The sequence below is a fragment of the Artemia franciscana genome, chromosome 4 (genome assembly GCF_032884065.1).
Source record: "Artemia franciscana chromosome 4, ASM3288406v1, whole genome shotgun sequence".
Taxonomy (NCBI): domain Eukaryota; kingdom Metazoa; phylum Arthropoda; class Branchiopoda; order Anostraca; family Artemiidae; genus Artemia; species Artemia franciscana.
In genome coordinates, this window is record NC_088866.1 from 11744055 (window position 1) to 11762413 (window position 18359).

Below are 18359 nucleotides of genomic sequence, written 5' to 3' on the forward strand. Positions count from 1 at the left end.
CTTTTACTGTTTAGGTTAAAGAAGAAGTTGCCAGGAGGAAGAATGTTTTTAGTGACAACAAGAAGCGATCCGAGGAAATTAAGATAAAATACAAACGTTTGCATCCAGAAATATTTAAATTGCAGGTTAGTGCAACTTTATTTTGATATACATTTTTTGACTGGTTGCTATAGGTGCACTCTGTAATGTTTGCATTAGTGTTTTTATGTTCGTTTTTTTTTTGTGTGTACGGCTGACCTTTTTACCTAATGAGTATTATTGTTTTTATGGCACTTGGTATTAACCAAGTGACATAGCGACCGCAAATTCTGTTGGTCTGTCTGTTCGTCTGTTCTGGTTTCGCTACTTTAGGCACTTCCAGGTAAGCTAGGACGATGAAATATGGCAGGCATATCGGGAACCAGACCAGATTAAATTAAAAATTGTCTTTTCCCCGATTCGACCATCTGGGGGGGGGACGGTTGAATCGGAAAAATCAGAAAAAAGGAGGTATTTTTAACTTACGAACGGGTGATCGGATCTTAATGAAGTTTGATGTTCGGAAGGATATCGTGTATCAGAGCTCTTATTTTAAATCCCGACCGCATCAGGTGACATTGGGGGGAGTTGGGGTGAAGAAACCTAAAATCTTGGCAAACGCTTAGAGTGGAGGGATCGGGATGAAACTTGTTGGGAAAGATAAGCACGAGTCCTAGATACGTGATTGACATAACCGGAACGGATCCACTCTCTTTGGGGGAGTTGGGGGGAGGGTTAGGTCTAAAAAATTAGAAAAATGAAGTATTTTTAACTTATGAAGGAGTGATCGGATCTGATTGAAAATTGATGTTTCGAAGGACATCGTGTCTCAGAGCTCTTATTGTAAATCCCGACCGTATCTGGTGACATTGGGGGGAGTTGGGGGGAGCCTAAAATCTAGGAAAACGCTAAGAGCCGAGGGATCGGGATGAAACTTGGTGGGAAAAATAATCACAAGTCCTAGATACGAGATTGGCATAACCGGAACGGATCTGCTCTCTGAGGGAGTTGGGGGGGGGGGGTAACTCTGAAAAATAGAAAATATGAGGTATTTTTAACTTATGAAGGAGTAATCAGATCTTAATGAAATTTTATGTTTGGAAGAAAATCGTGTCTCAGAGCTCTTATTTTAAATCCCGACTGCATTCGGTGACATTGGGGGAGTTGGGGGGGGGGGGTCAAAAATTTTGGAAAGCGCTTAGAGAGGAGGGATCGGGATGGAACTTGGTGGGAAAAATAAGCACACGTCCTAAATACGGGATTGAATTAACCGGAACGGATCCGCTCACTTTGGGGGAGTGTGGGGGGAGGGTTAATTCTAAAACATTAGAAAAATGAGGTTTTTTAACTTACGAAGAAATGATCGGATCTTTATGAAATTTCATATTTAGAAGGACCTCGTGACTCAGATCTCTTATTTTAAATCCCGACCGGATCCAGTGCCATTGGGGGGGGGTGGACTGGAAATCTTGGAAAACGCTTAAAGCGGAGAGATCAGGATGAAACTTGGTGGGAAGAATAAACACAAGTCCAAGATAAATGACTGGCATAACCCGACCGTATGCGCTCTCTTTGGTGGAGTTGGGGAGGGAGTAATTCGGAAAAGTAGAAAAAATGAGGTTTTGTAACTTACCAACGGGTGATCAGATCTTAATGAAATTTGATATTTAGAAGGATCTTGTGCTTTAGAACTCTTATTTTAAATCCCGACCAGATCCAGTGACATTGAGGGGAGTTGGAGGGGGAAACCAGAAATCTTGGAAAACGCTTAGAGTGGAGAGATCGGGATGAAACTTGATGGGAAGAATAAGCACAAGTTATAGATACGTGATTGACATAATTGGAACGGATCTGTTCTCTTTGAGGGAGCTGCGGGTTGTTAATTTGGAAAAATTAGAAAAATCAAGGTATTTTTAACTTAAGAACGGGTGACCGGATCTTAACGAAAATTTTATATTTAGAAGGAACTCATGTCTTAGAGCTCTTATTTCAAATCCCGACCATATCTGTCGAGATTGGGGGGAGTTGGAGGGGGAAACCGAAAATCTTGGAAAACACTTATAAATGTCGTAGATTCGTGATTGACGTAACCGGACTGGATCCGCTCTCTTTGGGGGAGCTAGGGGGTGGGATTCAGTGCTTTGGCGAGTTTGGTGCTTCTGGACGTGCTAGGACGATGAAAATTGGTAGGTGTGTCAGGGAGCTGCACAAATCGACTTTATAAAGTCGTTTTCCCTGATTCGACCATCTGGGGGGGGGGTGAAGGGAGAGGACAAATTAGAAAAATTGAGGTATTTTTAACTTACAAGTGGGTGATCGGATCTCAATGGATTTTGACATTTAGAAGGACCTTGTGACTCAGAGCTCTTATTTTGAATCCCGACCGGCATTAAGCCTCTGACTTTTCCTTTAAAGCAATCTGTTGATCCTTAAAATTTTGCTAGAGCTCATACCATATGAGCTCTTGGCTCTTGCCTCTTCCGACCTCGTCACAAGTGACATATTAGCTCTTAGCTCTTGTTTTTCTGTCATGGCACTTGCTATTAACCAAGTGACATATAGCGATCGTTAATTCTGTCGGTCGGTCTGTCGGTCTGTCTGTCCCGGTTTTGCTACTTTAGACACTTTCAGGTAAGCTAGGACGATGAAATTTGGCAGGCGTCTCAGGAACCAGACCAGATTAAATTAGAAATTGTTGTTTCCCTGATTCGACCATCTGGGGGGGGGGGAGCGGGGGACGGTTAAATCGGAAAAATTAGAAAAAGGACGTATTTTTAACTTACGAACGGGTGATCGGATGTTAATGAAATTTGATGTTGGGAAGGATATTGTGTCTCAGAGCTCTCAGAGCTTCTCTGATTTTCCTTTTAAAGCAATCTATTGATCCTTAAAATTTACTAGAGCTCATTCCATATGAGCTCTTGGGTCTTCCGAGCTCGTCACAAGTGTCATTTGAGCTCTTAGCTCTTGTTTGTTTTTTTACGGGAGATTTTTTTTTTTTAGTATGTGCACAAGAATGAACACCATACTCGATGCAAAAACGGGCTAAATACTGATTCGGTTTCAAAGCAATCTAATGACTCAAGGAGGGTCTGATGCTCCATCCCCCTTATTCAGAAAACACTTCCTTTATATTTATACTTCTTACCATATCAAAAAGTAGATTGAAACTAGAGGACTAATGTAACATGTGAAAAAAATAATTGGAGTAGTTGTATTTTTATATCCTGGGCTTTACCACGGAAACCCCGTCTCATTTACTAAAACCCCATATAGTCACTAATATAGTATAAGATTTTATTGTATGACGTAGGCTCAGTTTCAAGGAGGACAGAAAAAAAAACTACAGTTTTACAAATTTCCGTAGAGAGAAACCCCCTGCCTCCTTGTGGGCAGGTATATCCCTAACAACATCTTGCGATTGCCAAGTATTTGTTAGTTTTTGGGAAAAACCATGTGATATGTTAACTTGCATTGTTTCTTCTAATTAAATAGTGTTTCTAATGCTTCTGGCTGAGAATATAGCTGTTTCTTATCCCGTAATTTCCCATGGTAATTTTATTTGTCTCTCTGAAATCCGAAGCTATTTTTACCAAGTTCTTTAAATTGATAGTGGAAATAATAGCTTAGCCTCTCCATCATCTCCTTCGCTCTTCCCAGTGCTAACTCTTCAAAAGTAAGGTGAACGAATGTACCCTATTTGAAACAGAATTACCGAAAGATTTACAACCTGTTCTAATGAAAACAAAGAAAGACAGGTAAAGGATGCGGCACTGGGCTCTTAATGTCCGAACCGGCGGTGCTGATTTCCGTCTTAAGGCCCTTCAGCCAGGAAGTGAAATGGGGGGATGAGTGCCAGCCATCCTGTGCTTTTGCACACCCTTCCTGTTTAACTTCCCTAGATTTCTCCAGGTACCCATTTAGAGCTGGGTCGACTCTGGCTGAGCTTAGAGAGTCACGCCACTTACCCCCGTCCCAAACCAAATAATTTGGTACACTAGGATTCGAATCCTCGCCCTCTTGGACAAAAGATCCTAAATCCAGCGCACCAATCGACCTGGCTAGGACAGCTCTGTACTAATGTACTAATGAAAGCATAAAGTGGCTCTTGACCTCTCCGTTATCCCCCTTTGGCCTTCCAAATATCAATGGTATGTCTTCAAAATATCAATTAAAAGAATGGTATTCATGTTGCTCCTTGTTTAAACCAGAATCGCTAATGATTTTCTATCTGTGATTGCAGTGTTCGGACTCGCCTATAAATTCTAATAAATTCCTATATTTTAATGCACTCCTATAAAATGCCTATATTTTGGCTAAAATCCTGTCATTCCTATATTTTCGGCTGAAGAGCACTAAGAACATTGCTCATGATTTGCAATTTTCTGTTTTTTGGTGTAGATTGATAATTAATTACAACTGTTGAGCTGTTTGAACTTAACTAATGCTTTGTGTTGGGCTTAGTAAGCTGCTTCTGCCTGGGCTATGCTGTTGTGTTGACTTAGTAGCCTATGTTTTGTTTTTTGTCATGTTGGGCCTGTCCGAAATGAGCGAAGATCAGTATATAGGCTAGCAGTCTCTGATTAATGAGACTGGAGTTCTTGCGACTTATGTGTTTCCTGGCTGAACGCTGGCTGGCTGACGTGAATACGGCCCAGTTATTCAAATGGGCTATTCTAAGATAGTTGCCAATTGAGGGGAGTATAAAAGACGTGCACTGGGTAGGCTATATGCTGCATTCTCTGATCAATCTGTCCTTCATCTATCTGGTCTTTATCCCCTTCTAAAGAAAAATGATGTTAATCAGATTCGGACTTTTTATTTCAGATATAGTAAATTTTTACTTTATCTCCCCCCTTGGTATAGCAATGGTAAGATAATTCGTAAGTTTGATGTCCCTGATATAAGTGCAAAGTTGGCCCTCCTGCATGGAAGATTGTCGAAATCAGCTTTTTATCGTTTATCGCCTCATCATCCTTTGGTCCGTCTGTTCGGTTAATCTCATTGTAGCATAGTGTTTTTATGGCACTTGGTATTAACCAAGTGACATATAGCAATCGCAAATTCTGTCGGTGTGTTTGTCTGTCGGTCCTGGTTTTGCTACTTTAGGCACTTCCAGGCAAGCTAGGACGATGAAACTTGGCAAGCGTATCAGGAACTGGACCAGATCAAATTAGAAATAGTAATTTTCCCGATTTGACCATCTGGGGAGGAGTGGGGGTCCGTTAATCCAGAAGAAATAGAAAAATTAAGTATTTTTAACTTACGAATGGCTGATCAGATCTTAATGAAATTTGATGTTTGGAAGGACATCGTGTCTCAGAGCTGTTATTTTAAATCCCGACCGGATCTGGTGACATTGGGGGGAGTTTGGAGGGGGAAACCTAAAATCTTGGAAAACACTTAGAGTGGAGGGATTGGCCAGAAACTTGGTGGGAAAAATGAGCAAAAGTCCTAGATACATGATTGACATAACAAGAACGGATCCGCTCTCTTTGGGGTAGTTGGGAGGGGGGGTTGATTCTGAAAAATAGAAAAAATGAGGTATTTTTAACTTACGAACGGGTGATCGGATCTCAATGAAATTTGATATTTAGAAGGATATCGTGTCTCAAAGCTCTTATGTTAAATCCCGACCGGGTCTGGTGACATTGGAGGGGGGGAGTTTCGGGTGACCTACAATCATGGAAAACGCTTAGATTGGAGGGATTGGGCTGAAACTCGGTGGGAAAAATAAGTACAAGTCCTAGATACATGATTGACATAACCAGAACGGATCCACTCTCTTTGGGGTAGTTTGGGGGTTGATTCTGAAAAATCAGAAAAAATGAGGTATTTTTAACTTGCGAACGGGTGATCGGATCTCAATGAAATTTCATTTTTAGAAGGATATCGTGTCTCAAAGCTCTTATTTTAAATACCTACCGGATCTCGTGACATTGGGGGGAACTTGGGGAGACCTAAAATCATGGAAAACGCTTAGATTGGAGGGATCGGGATGAAGCTTGGTAATTTATGTGACCATGCATCCCACGCCATCCACCACAGATCTGATCCAGAGGATTTCCGAATCCTATACTTGGCCTATATTTGGGCCCGGGAAATCCCTATAAAAATAGGACAGAGCCTATAATTTGAAACGAACCAACCTGTCCGAACCCTGTGATTGAAGAACCAAACTGGGGCAGTAGCCCCTCAAATATTTTCCGTTATTGAGTTCTACCATTTCAGAAGTAAATCCTCAGCTGCTTCATTTATTTCTGTATTGGAATAATTTTATGATTCAATAGTCCATATTAGCTAACACGTTAACACGTTACACGTTAGCTAACACGTTACACTCTTGACGCTTATAACTTAAAAAAATTTGAGTTTGTCTCTTTATGCAGGCGAGTGCATACGCCGAGACCAAGTCTCAAGGGATAGTATAGTTCTTTTGTTCCTGCTTTCCTTATTTGGTTAACCTCAGCAAAACTTCCTGAAATAATGCCGGCTAGAAATGAAACAAGTGAAATAAAGTGTTTATTACTCGTATATTCCTGTTACCTGGAGCTGTAACAGTACAAGTAGACAATAATAAACGATTAATTAATAACAACCCTAAGCATTATGAAGAATACAATGGTTAATTTACTATTTTTAGTTTATGTAGATATTTTTAGCTTAGTATCGTTCGTTTTGTTTTGTGAGAGTATATTAAAATTTATGCTATTTGATTTTTTTTTATTTTCTAGGAAAACTATTTTCATGAAAAATTCCTTGAAATTACTAAGTTGGTGTCCAACTCATCCCCTGACCAATTGGCTCTGCAGTTGGAAGGAAATAAGCAAAAAAGATACTATTCGTTTCCTGTATTTTCTAATAAATTCTGTGACCTTCTCTTAGAAGAATTGAAGAACTTTGAAAATGCTGACGTCCCCAAAGGAAGGCCTAATAGTATGAACAAACATGGGGTAAGACCATTTTTGCTCTATTTATGAATGTCTCATAGCAATCTTAAAATATTAATAAACTGCAAACTATAGATAGTTTTTATCTATTCTATTAGGAATAACTAGACCTACGTTGCCTGAGCAACGTGAAGTGTTGCGGCAACCTTTGTCCGGCTTCGCCGGCTAAAGTGTTGCGAGAGCAACACTTTGGTTTTGTTTCTTCGCTATTGATCAGTAATCAGATGATCAAAGGCCATTCCTCAGCGTTGAAAAAAAAAAACAAAATAGTATCGAAAGAAGGGACTAAATTGACTTTGCAGCCAGTTGAACTTTATCCTTTTCAATCGTAGACATGGTGACGAATGAAAACTTGGAACAATATCTTATATAATCTAGTTGGTATTATAAAGATATCCGTAACTTTTCAGGATCAAATTATCATAGATGACACTTTATTAATTATTACGAAACTGCCTCGTTGTTTTACGTAATCGTTTGTAGCCGTTGCGTAAACACTTAATTCTAGGTTACAGTGAGTATGGGTAGGCTACACCAACTAGAAAAAGGTATAAACCCCTCTTCGCTAAAGATGATTGTAGCCTAACAGACCATTATTACTTACAAGTCCCCTACATGTCTTACTTACCAACACTGGAACCAAATTGGTCTTATCATCAAATACACCGGAAACAAATAATAGGTACACCAACTCGCAAAAGTTGCAAACCCCTCATTGCAACTAGCAAAAGTTGCAAACCCCTCATCGCTGAAGATGATTGTAGCCTAACAGCCGATTATTACTTACAAGTCCCCTACATGTCTTTCCACTGGAACCAAATTGGTCTTACCATCAACTGGAACCAAATTGGTCTTACCATCAAATACAAGAGAAACAAAAAATAGGTACACCAACTAGTAAGAGTTGCGAACCCCTCATTGCCGAGGATGATTATGAGCTAACAGCCGACTGTTGCTTACAACTCCCCTATATGTCTCACAATTGGTATCGGCCTATTTTTGGTTTCAGTGTGTACCTTACTACTGAAGTTGTCAACCCCTTTAAACTTTCAAACTGGTATATCTCATGAAGGAATTTTTGTACAAAAAAATGGATGACATATATTTTGATCAGCTCATCAAAAGCTATCGACTGCCGTCGAAAAAAAATCTATCTGTCTTAGTTCAAAAGTTGACTTTTTTGCCGTAGGCCAACTTTCTAACGTCATCACTTAGAAAGGAGCAAAGGATAAACTCTAATTTCTTTAGCAATGAGAGAACTTTTAAAGTTTAAGAGGCACATCTGATACCATTTCTCTACCGCAATCCCAAGTGCGAAAAACCGAATGATAAACTCAGCTGAAATCACGAACAGAAATGGGTAGAAACAATAGATGGCAGCACTTTCGGACCCGTGGGAAAATGCCGCTTTTTTGCTTCTCTAAATTTTTCTATTTATCACTCAAAGAAGATATATTGGCTGTGGGGCAGCGTAACTGTCGCATATATTTAACACTTATAGATTTTAGTCCATCTTCAATTTGAAACTGGTGCCTGCCTGCTTGCCTGCTAGAACGGAGCTTCCCACTCGAAAGCAGAAACATGGTTTGATGAAACGAAAGCTTGGCTGCATAACTTCAGATAGTCCTCTCTGACATAGGCTATACAACTCCTCTTCACTTCACACACTATAGGCTCTGGCTCAAGGACAAGCAAAAACCATCCTTTTTGGCCCCAGGCAAGAGTTCTACGAAGCTTTCCAAAATGTAAAGTCATATTCATCAATCCGGCCTAAGGTCCACACTTTCCGTAAAAACCGCAGAGGTTAGACCCTTACCACTTTCTAGGAATAAGCTGAAATCGGGGTGCTAGGAACAAAAAAAAAAAAAAACACGACAAAACCAAAGTGTTGCTCTCGCAACACAATAATGGTTTCCATCTGGAATCTTTGAGAATTTAGTCGTAATTCTAACCCCCCAAAGTAGAAATTCCAAGCTATTGTTTTGAAATTACGTTAGTCTCTTTCATTATATGCTCATTAAAAAAAGAGAAAAAAATACCGACAAATATAGGCACACACACATAGAAACACACGTGCACACTTTCATGTACTCACATGAACACACATACAGATATAAGCGTATACAAATATATACACATACACACGCGTACACGCAAACATACACACACACAACAATTACAGTTTTTTTGTGTTTTTTTTTTTTTGCATTGCGTTTATGCTTCTTTTTATGTAACTGTCAGTTTGTTTAAGTTAGTTGTTTTTTCTTTCCTTTTTTCTTTCGGTGATAAAGTGCCCAGCTATGGACCTAAAATATTCAGGTATTTATTATTATTTTTACACAAGAAATTTTATTATTGCAAAGTTCACTGCCTTATTACAAGTTTTGCCTGTTTCTCAATATTTTATTTTCGTTTCGATTACATTTGGGAGTGGCAATTGGCGGAAGTATGCCAGGTTGCAGTGTTCCAAAGAAGTCTTGTTCCAGGCTTATATGGTAATCGCAAATGTGTATTAATTATGAATTAATACACAACGACTGATATGAATTTTATGGACCCGATTCCGATGTGTCGATATCGTAGCGATACGATACCAATATAATTTGCCAATAAATTCCCCTCCTGGGAAAAAAACCTTGCCTTAAGTTTGAGCCCTGCATTGTCTGCCCATATTCATACTCACATGTTTCTCCCTGATCTATTACACACCAAAGAGCAGCGTTAATAATTCACTGTAAATTCCATATAATGCAAAAAAGATTTTTTTTTTTTAGAGAAGATTTAGAAAAGCAATTAAACCAAACAAAGTTCTAGTCTTGATAGTGCTTAACAAGTCCAGTCCAACTGGGGCAAGCTTTCTGCATTATAAGTTGTGCTTTCTGCATTACAATGTAGAAAGCACAACTTTTCTGAATTTTCTCCTTTCAGAGACCTTTATTTGTCACCATAAATGTTCTCAACTGTGCTGAAAACCCTTTCGCTTGGGACTGAAGAGGGTCGACAGAATAGATACTTCCGAGCAAGTTGTGCCAGTCTCTTTGAAGCGACTGTTGTTATTTCGCCACCACTCTAACGAACAGCTTTCTTCCCTGTCAATGACAGCCTCACTCACCATCTTTCCAGTTCCTGATCAATATTATCTGCTGACTTCCTCATTTGTCGATGCTGCAAGCATGTTATCAAACAGGCAATGTATCAAAATTGCTGTGCCTCCTCTCCTTTGTTTTGGATTTTCCTCTTCTTCACGACTAATTTTGTTTCTTCCCATGTCTGATTCTGTGTTTCTTCTTGAAGCCACCTTTTAACGTTACTGAGTGCCTCTTGACTTGGGGGTCGGTGCTTGTATATGGAGTCTGGGAGATAATCAAGAACAACTTCTCTGGTTGTACGTTTTTAAACTCACCATACATTTAGAACATTATTGCGCCAGTGTCTATGGACAAGCATTGTAAACAAATTTACTTTGACTTCATTTGACTCACCTTTGCTTCTCTCTCCACCTTGGTCAGATTTAACTGGTCGCTTTGCCTTCAAGGACTGGATAAGCTAAAATTACCCGAGGAAATCTGGCGCCATATTCTGCATGAAAAAAGGGTCGGCCAGTATTCGATATTTTTTTCCGATATCCGATAATGACCTCCATATCGGCCCCAGAAAATCGAGTTCCCGATATATCAGTCGAGCCCTAGTATTAATAGTATTTTCTTTATATACTAAGTATTTGTTTTTTTTTCTCTGAAAAGCTTGACAAAATAGTTTATTATTCTGTATTTAGTGTTATTCTTATGAACACAGACCTAACCCTATTTTGTTTTCTTTCAAACAGTTTTTGTGTCAGAATTTCCACAATAAAAATTAAAAGAAGAAGAAGAAAGCATCTGGTAGCCAAGTACTTATCTGTATTAATAGCTCGAATTTTCGCTGGAGTTAACGAATAGCAGCGTTGATCCTCTCAAATTGTTAGGATAAATTAGAAATATGGTTAGAAACCTGTTTCCAGAGCTGTTCTCAGGTAGGGGGACAATTGGGGCAATTGCCCCGGGTGCCGTGGCTTGGGGAGGCCTCTGCTGAGGAATTGCTCAATTTGATACAGTTTTTCTCTTTGATTCTGCTTTTTTGGCCTATGTACGATTCGGGAGGGGGCACTGTAATTAATTTTTCCCTGAGCACCACCAACGATAGGAACGGCTCTGTCTGTTTCCTTTCTACTGGTTAGCGTATCCAGAACCTAGATATATGTACATTTTCTTTAGCTCATTATAAATAATCAATATTTGATAGAGGGATTTGAGTAACAGTTCAATGGAGGCAGGTACATATGCCTTCTTGGGATTTTTGGTTTGTAATTATTCTGAAAATCTGTTCTTTTTTGTTGCTACTATTTCAATTGATGAACTTGATAAATTTGTTGATGGAAGAAAAGGCTTGAGAAAACCGGTAAAGTGCATTTTATGGCTGTTTCATTTCTTGTTTAGATTCTACCCATTTATTGATAGCATATACATAGAGATGGTAGTTATGTTTAGGGTTGACAAACTGAATCTGTCTTGGAAGTATTTCAAAACTTGGTATGTTACTTCATATCTTGTTAATTTAGGCTCTATACTTTTTTTTGCAATATTTTTAGCAGTGCTAAACACTTGACGAGTGCCCGATATGTTGTTAATCATCCACCTAAATATCCCTCTAGTCTTTAGAGGGTATAAGGAGGTGGAACCTCTACTCTTATTCATGGTAATTCCTGTTCGTTTTTGTTCAACTTGATTATATTGTTTCATTTCTGTTCGCTTTACGATTCATCTATTCATCCATAGCCGCATCTATCAGCTTTCCGTTTGATGTTATCATTAATTTTACGTTCTGTTCTTTTCAATGGCTTTATTTCTGCTAGTCTTAGAATTTAATATGGCTCTTTAGTTTTCTTCGAATTTTTTTTTGGAAGACGATTTTTTTCTAATTAGTCTCCTATAAAGACAATCGGAGATTCTAATTTTAGGGACCACACATGCACATTATCATATTTTATTCATTTTCTGGTCTCAAATTAGTTCCTTTTGATTTTCAGTCCTCTGTTTGGTTGATCCCAATGAGTATGGGGAACTTTTAAGAGCGGAAACTGGAGCTAGTGTCGTACTTACAGTACAGAGGAAGGGAGAGAGAGGGCAGAATTCTCGCACCAGTGTGCCTTACCAAGATTCACCGAAGCTAACCCTGGTCTACATTCTGTAGACTATCTAGACCAAAAATAATTCGTAAGAACGGTAAAAATTTTGGTGAAATAATACTGACAGTAAGTTTCAGATTTAATCCTATAATTAGGCACATTCATCCAGTGATCCAATTTTCTTCCTTTTAATGAAGTGGCCAGACGCTACACAGTGGCTCTAGCTGTTTTTAATCCATGTCTTTCTATTTTGTATCAACAAAGATTCATCTCTTATAAAATTTTAATACTCTATTGCTAATCCCAGTAATCCCAGTAATAAAGGTTAATTTACTCAGCTCCGTTGGTTGTTCTTCTTCAACTCATTTCCAGTTAGTCATGTTGCTAGATCATGTCTGACTTTTTGAAGTACATCTGACATTTCTGTATTTTCCAAGACAACATTTACCATTAGCTGTCGATTATAAAGGTATACATGTATTTAAAAATGTTACCATTATCGTAAATCTTTTTAGGTGCTTTTGGATGAGCTTGGATTCAATGAAGAATTTTTGAATGCTTTTAGGACAGAATATCTGCAACCTATTGCTGTCAAACTTTTTCCAGAATATGTTCTTGACGGACTCGATACCCATAAAGCATTCGTTGTGAAGTACAAGATCGGCGAGGATGTGGACCTTGGATGGCACCATGATAACGCTGAGGTAAATCTTATGGTAGGATAACATAGTCCATTCTATTTCCTAGAAATATGTTCTTGACCGACTTGATACGCATAAACCATTCGTTGTTAAGTACGAGACTGGCGAAGATGTGAACCTCGAATGGCACCATGATAACGCTGAGGTAAATTTTATGGTAGGATAACATAATTCCATTGCATGTCCTAGAAATATGTTCCTGACCGACTCGATACCCATAAAGCGATTGTTAAGCATAAAATCGGTGAAGTTGTTGACCTTGGATGGCACTATGATAACGCTGAGATAAATATAATGGTAGGATAATATATTTTTACCGCATGTCTTGGAAACATTTACAAACTTCAGAGTTTAAGCAAATTTAAGGCTCTTATGAAATCTAAAACGTTGAAGTCGTTTGGAACTGCTCATGGTATCTCGCTTAAACTTTTCTATTTATTAAAGTTCTAGGGAATAAATTTAATTGACTGAACAAGATCAGCATGTTTAACATATATTTTTTTTGGCGAAGGAAAGTTAGAAAAAAATCTATCTTGTTGTGCTTTTTCTAGATGCGGCGAATTTCGGGGAGTCTGAACGTTGATCTTTTTTATGTGGTGCATAAATTTTAGAGTTATAAAAACGTTAATTTTGGGGAAGAATATCTATTGATACATTTATTATTTGGAAATTTTAGGAAATTAGAAACTGATATCTTTTTTTTATAGTATCTAAATGACGTGGGGTGGGAGTTTAATTTGTATATGCCATTGGGCTTGAAGTTGAAGCCACGATGGCTTTTGCGTTTCCAATGTATTTGATGTTTTACAATTATGCCTATGTCACGAGCGACAGTGTACCTGTTTCAGATGCGGGACGTCCAGATGGCTTATGTTCAGCCTTTTTTCTTAATTACAAACACGAAGTGCAAACAGATGGAACAGACACGGTTTGCAGTCTGTTAATCGGAGCATACAGAAAAGAGAAAGAGAGAGAAAAAAGAAAAGAGAAAGAGAGAGAGACCGTCTAATTCTGAAATCAGACGTTTGATCAACAGATATATTTTATGTCACATTCCTACAATGGAATTTGATTCTCCTAGTTAGCTTTCTTGTGACCCTAGATGTAGCTATTTAGCTTCGTTTGATAGGCTAGTTTATTGTTCATGCTCTTGGTTTGCTCTTGTCTTGTTTCTATGACCGGCAGATTACAGTTTGGTGGTCAGATTTTATTTAGTTTGAAAACTAAACAATCCTCCCTCCGATCACGATAAAATATCTTTTGTTTGTCACATTGCAGAAAAAAATTATCATTGTCAAGTAAAGAACGAGTACAATTGTTTCATGCCAAAATATATCTGAAATAACAATCTAAATAGGTTTTAGTCACATTAATATTAGGTCACATTAATATTTAACAATTATCAAAGCAGAATACTGGCAAACAGGTTCAAACTCAAACAATTTCATTGTCAAACGCCTTACATGGTTATGCCGATCAGTGGGAGTTCTTGTCATAATAAAAAGTAAGGCTTTAAACATATAAAAATCACAGCCGTAGCCATCGTCATACAAATTTATATGTTGACTCGAAATATCACAAACAGTCAAACTAAAACCTCAGACATTGAAATAGCGAACTATCTGTAAAAAAATAAATAAATAAAATAACTCCAAGCTCAAATTAAAGAAAAAAGTTTTAAAATCAACAGCGAATAAAAAAATAATGAACTAAAACAAATAAACATGTACAGTTATGTTGTAAGGGAAATTGTTCAAAGAAGTGCAATAAGGGAATTTGGGACATTTAGAAACTACCAGTAAAGTTCGGTATTGGATGCTTTCCAGGCGGTTCTTCTGGTTTCGAATTCAGGCCGTAATGTCAAACGGGACAAGTATATTCTATTAGCGGTCTGATAAACGTAAGAAAAATACTAAATAGCTGGGGGGTTGGGACACTGACGAGCTAGGGTTTTTAAAGAAAGGATACCCAGGTTGCCTTGAAGCTAAGTAGAAAGGTTGTCTTTTTCACCATACAAGTTTGACATTTTGAGTCCTGTGATACTCTGAGACTACAAATCAAAAATTGAAGTTCTTCTAGTCTAAAATTATATACACTACTTATCTAGTTGAAAAAAGAGGGAGAGAGAGAGATAAAGAGACTAAAAACTAAAAGAATAAAAGTGACGAGTACGAAAGAATGTATTTGGTTTCCACATCCAGGATTGAATCTGGCAACAGAAGGGTTAACCGTATTATCAAATTAGTGACCTAATCACTGGTTTTAAAGATTGGGCTTAGATAGCGAGGAAAAGTTAAACTCCATACTGGGGAATAACTAGAAGTTTAAGACCGTGCTAATCAATGAAATAATAATTTCAAAAGCAATGAGGGAAATATAATTTTAATTGTGTAAGCAAAAAGGTTTAAGAGTTTTTTGGTTTATTACGTCAGTGTGATGTCATAACCTCAAATCTTATCTATTATAGCCACCCCTCTAACCCTCCAAAAAAGTAAAGAACGCGTTTCATGAACCACAGACCCTTTTACCCAACTAATCCTCATTATCATAGTTACCCGACGACTCATAGATCAGAGTTTTTTTTTTGTGAAATTCGTCCAACTTCGGGAGCACTTCTCAGCATTCGTCATACAGAGCCAAAAGTCTAGAACCCATTTCAAGCTGAAATCTATCATCATTGTGCCAAATGATTATTAAAGAGGATATTGAAAAAATATCTGAAATTTCAATCAATAGTTAAGCAATTCTGTGTGTGTATTTTCTCTCTTTTTTGTTGTCAGATGAACTAGTATATGGGGGGCTTTTGTCTACGCCCGTGTACTATTTGCGGTGCTAAAGTATGTCGCTAGGTGCTCTGTCTGTCAGGTTTGTATACATATATTCCTGTTTAAATAAAAATCTTTAATTGTATTATTTTGGTGAGTGAACTCTGCTGAATTTGTGATGTGTTTTGGAAACCAGATAAAAATAAGTTCCGTTGCAGATGGCGTAAAATTAGCGTAGTGATATCTAGCAGAAGCCACAAGCTCATCAGGAGACTCAATATGAGCCCATATAGGAGATCTTCTGAAGAGAGCGTGCATAGATTTGGACAGACAAATTTTACGCTACAATACATCCCAGCGGACTAGATCGAACTACTGACTTACCGACCCAAAATGAAATTACTTTTATCTTTTTATTTTAGGTGACTTTAAATATTGCTCTAAATGAGGGTTTCGATGAAGGAAGTCTTTATATTGGCCCGATGGCTGGAGAAGGAAAAGGTGTTGCTGGTTCAGAAAGCACAGTTGAAGAATACAGTCATAAGAAAGGATGGGGTCTACTGCACAGAGGTCTTCAAATGCATGGTGCTATGCCAATCGAGTATGGAGAAAGGTTAGTGTGTTTTCATGATGAGAAACTTTATTGTGGAATATTTCCCGTGAAAAATGGGAGAGTCGTGTCGTGTATGCCTTTTATATAAAAATTTTAGTGACAGTCTTGTCAAGTGGTTATCCGTTTTTTTTAAGTAGTATGGTATCGTTCTTATGCAACGATTGTCACTTAGAAATACCTTTTTGTATTTTATTGAAAAAAAACGCAAAATTCCCCCCGAAGATATTTGCCCCCCCCTCTCTAACATCGTCATGACTTGGTGCGCCTGCATGCAATACGAAACAACCTTCAGTGTTTTCAAAGATGTTAAAACAAAGGAAGGATGTATTCAGGTCGGGGTGTTCGGAATTTTTAAATGGTTTTGTGTAGTTTTTTTTTTCTTACTTTTTCTGTCAAAATAATTCAGAGTTACAGAAATATTATCAGTGCTGGAAAAATATGATTATATTTTGATGAAACGTGCATCGATGAAATTTCTTAAAAAGTCAATGTTATTTTCTGAAAAAAAATTTAAGTACCTAAACTTATCCAACAAAACTTCTAAGACAAATGAGCCAAAAAACGGACGGGATAGAATATTCAGAAAAAGATTATATGAAAATTATCAGTGCTAGAGAATATGTCTCCGTTTTCCAATACTGATAATATTTTCTACAAGTTAAACTATATTTCTTTAAAAAGTCCAAAATACCCAATTTTTGTCAACAAATCTTTAAAAAAATTAGCTCCAAATAATAAGACGGATAATGCTAAAAAAATATTAGAACAAAACTGTCTGTGCAAGAAATTATCACTACTTACTTGAATTCAGCATAAAATTCATAGTGAAAAACTTTCCTAAAAATAAAAATTCAATTCTTGAAAATTTTCAAAATGCTAACTTTGCCAGTAAAACTTAAAAAAAATGAGTCCCATTAATCAAACCTGATCGAATATTTTAATTGTTTGATTTAGATTTAGAACTCATAAGCAAACCTAATATTTTTCACAGGCCAGTAGAATATGAAGAAAGTAAAGAAAAAATATATATTCGAAGAATTGCGTGTGCTATTGCTCTTTGGTGGTAATGAAAGTTAAGTAGACAGTGATAACGGCGAAGAGAATCCCATAAACGAAACCAGACGGGAAATAAAAATCGAACAGGTCCAGTTTGCGTCTGACGACCGTTAGGTATAGTACTGAGCAAACCTGGTTTTATTTTCATAGATTAGGATTCTGAATTCTTTAATTTTAACGCACCCAGAATAGTCAAGCAGACTATTTTAAGAGACAGGGGGTTCCGTTTTTTTTCTCCCAAAAATACCAGGAAAAGAAAATACAAAGAAAACTGCTTTGTAAGGAACAATGTTTCAACGAAACCACTAATTTCGTCCAGGTTTCTATGAAATACCATTCCCTGGAGTAAAGCATTTGAAGTCGTTTTTATGACTGCTAAAATTGTATTTTATCTTAAAGTTCTGATTTTGAGACCTATGTAGCTTTTGTTTAGCATTCACTAGTATGCGTATACATACTAAGATTATTTCTTTGAAATTATAGAAAAAAGAAACTTCAAAGAATAGTATAGACTACCGACTACCCAAAAAAGGCTAGTATTTGGGTAGTATAGACTACCCAAAAAAAGAAACTTTAATGTATTTTTGAATATGTCGAAAAGAAGAAGCTTCAAAGAATGGCATAGATACCCAAAAAAGAAACTTTATTTTATATAATGCAATGGGATTCAAATTAGCATAAACATTAGAAAGACACATATGTCATGCTCTTTTAAAAAAATGTTCAATTAATCCGTCTCTCTTAAAGAAAAACGGGTGAAAAATAGTGAAAACGCGATTTTAAAAATATACACCAAGACAGAATGTTGTCGAAACCTGGTAAAAAAAACGGCCTGTTTGCCCATTTCAAGTGTAAAAATAGTAGTCTCTCCACTTCACAACGGAAGTTGCGTCAGAGTTCTGGAGTCAGCAAATAAAAAAACATGTAAAGGAAAGCATAGGAAACTATATACGAGCGCATGAGCATTTTAATATGCCATGTTAAGGATAGTCCGAATGCTCCCCTACCCCCTTGAATATGTTTTTATTTCAGTTATACAGATGAGTTATGATTTCATCATGGTAAAGCGAAAGTGTCCCTATTTTCTGTGCC

General features: G+C 37.4%; 1 protein-coding gene across 3 annotated transcripts in view; it reads left to right on the plus strand.

Moving 5' to 3' along the window:
• The window catches only part of LOC136026005 (2-oxoglutarate and iron-dependent oxygenase domain-containing protein 2-like), a 28528-nt gene that overhangs the window by 8980 nt on the left and 1189 nt on the right, over positions 1 to 18359 (plus strand). For 2 of the 3 annotated variants that reach the window (XM_065702151.1, XM_065702154.1), the window contains 4 exons: positions 15 to 125; positions 6753 to 6971; positions 12648 to 12848; positions 16021 to 16211. In XM_065702151.1, the coding sequence (XP_065558223.1) occupies positions 15 to 125; positions 6753 to 6971; positions 12648 to 12848; positions 16021 to 16211 (722 nt within the window). The remainder of the gene's footprint in view (positions 1 to 14; positions 126 to 6752; positions 6972 to 12647; positions 12849 to 16020; positions 16212 to 18359) is intronic. The other variant, XM_065702152.1, reaches the window with a different exon arrangement.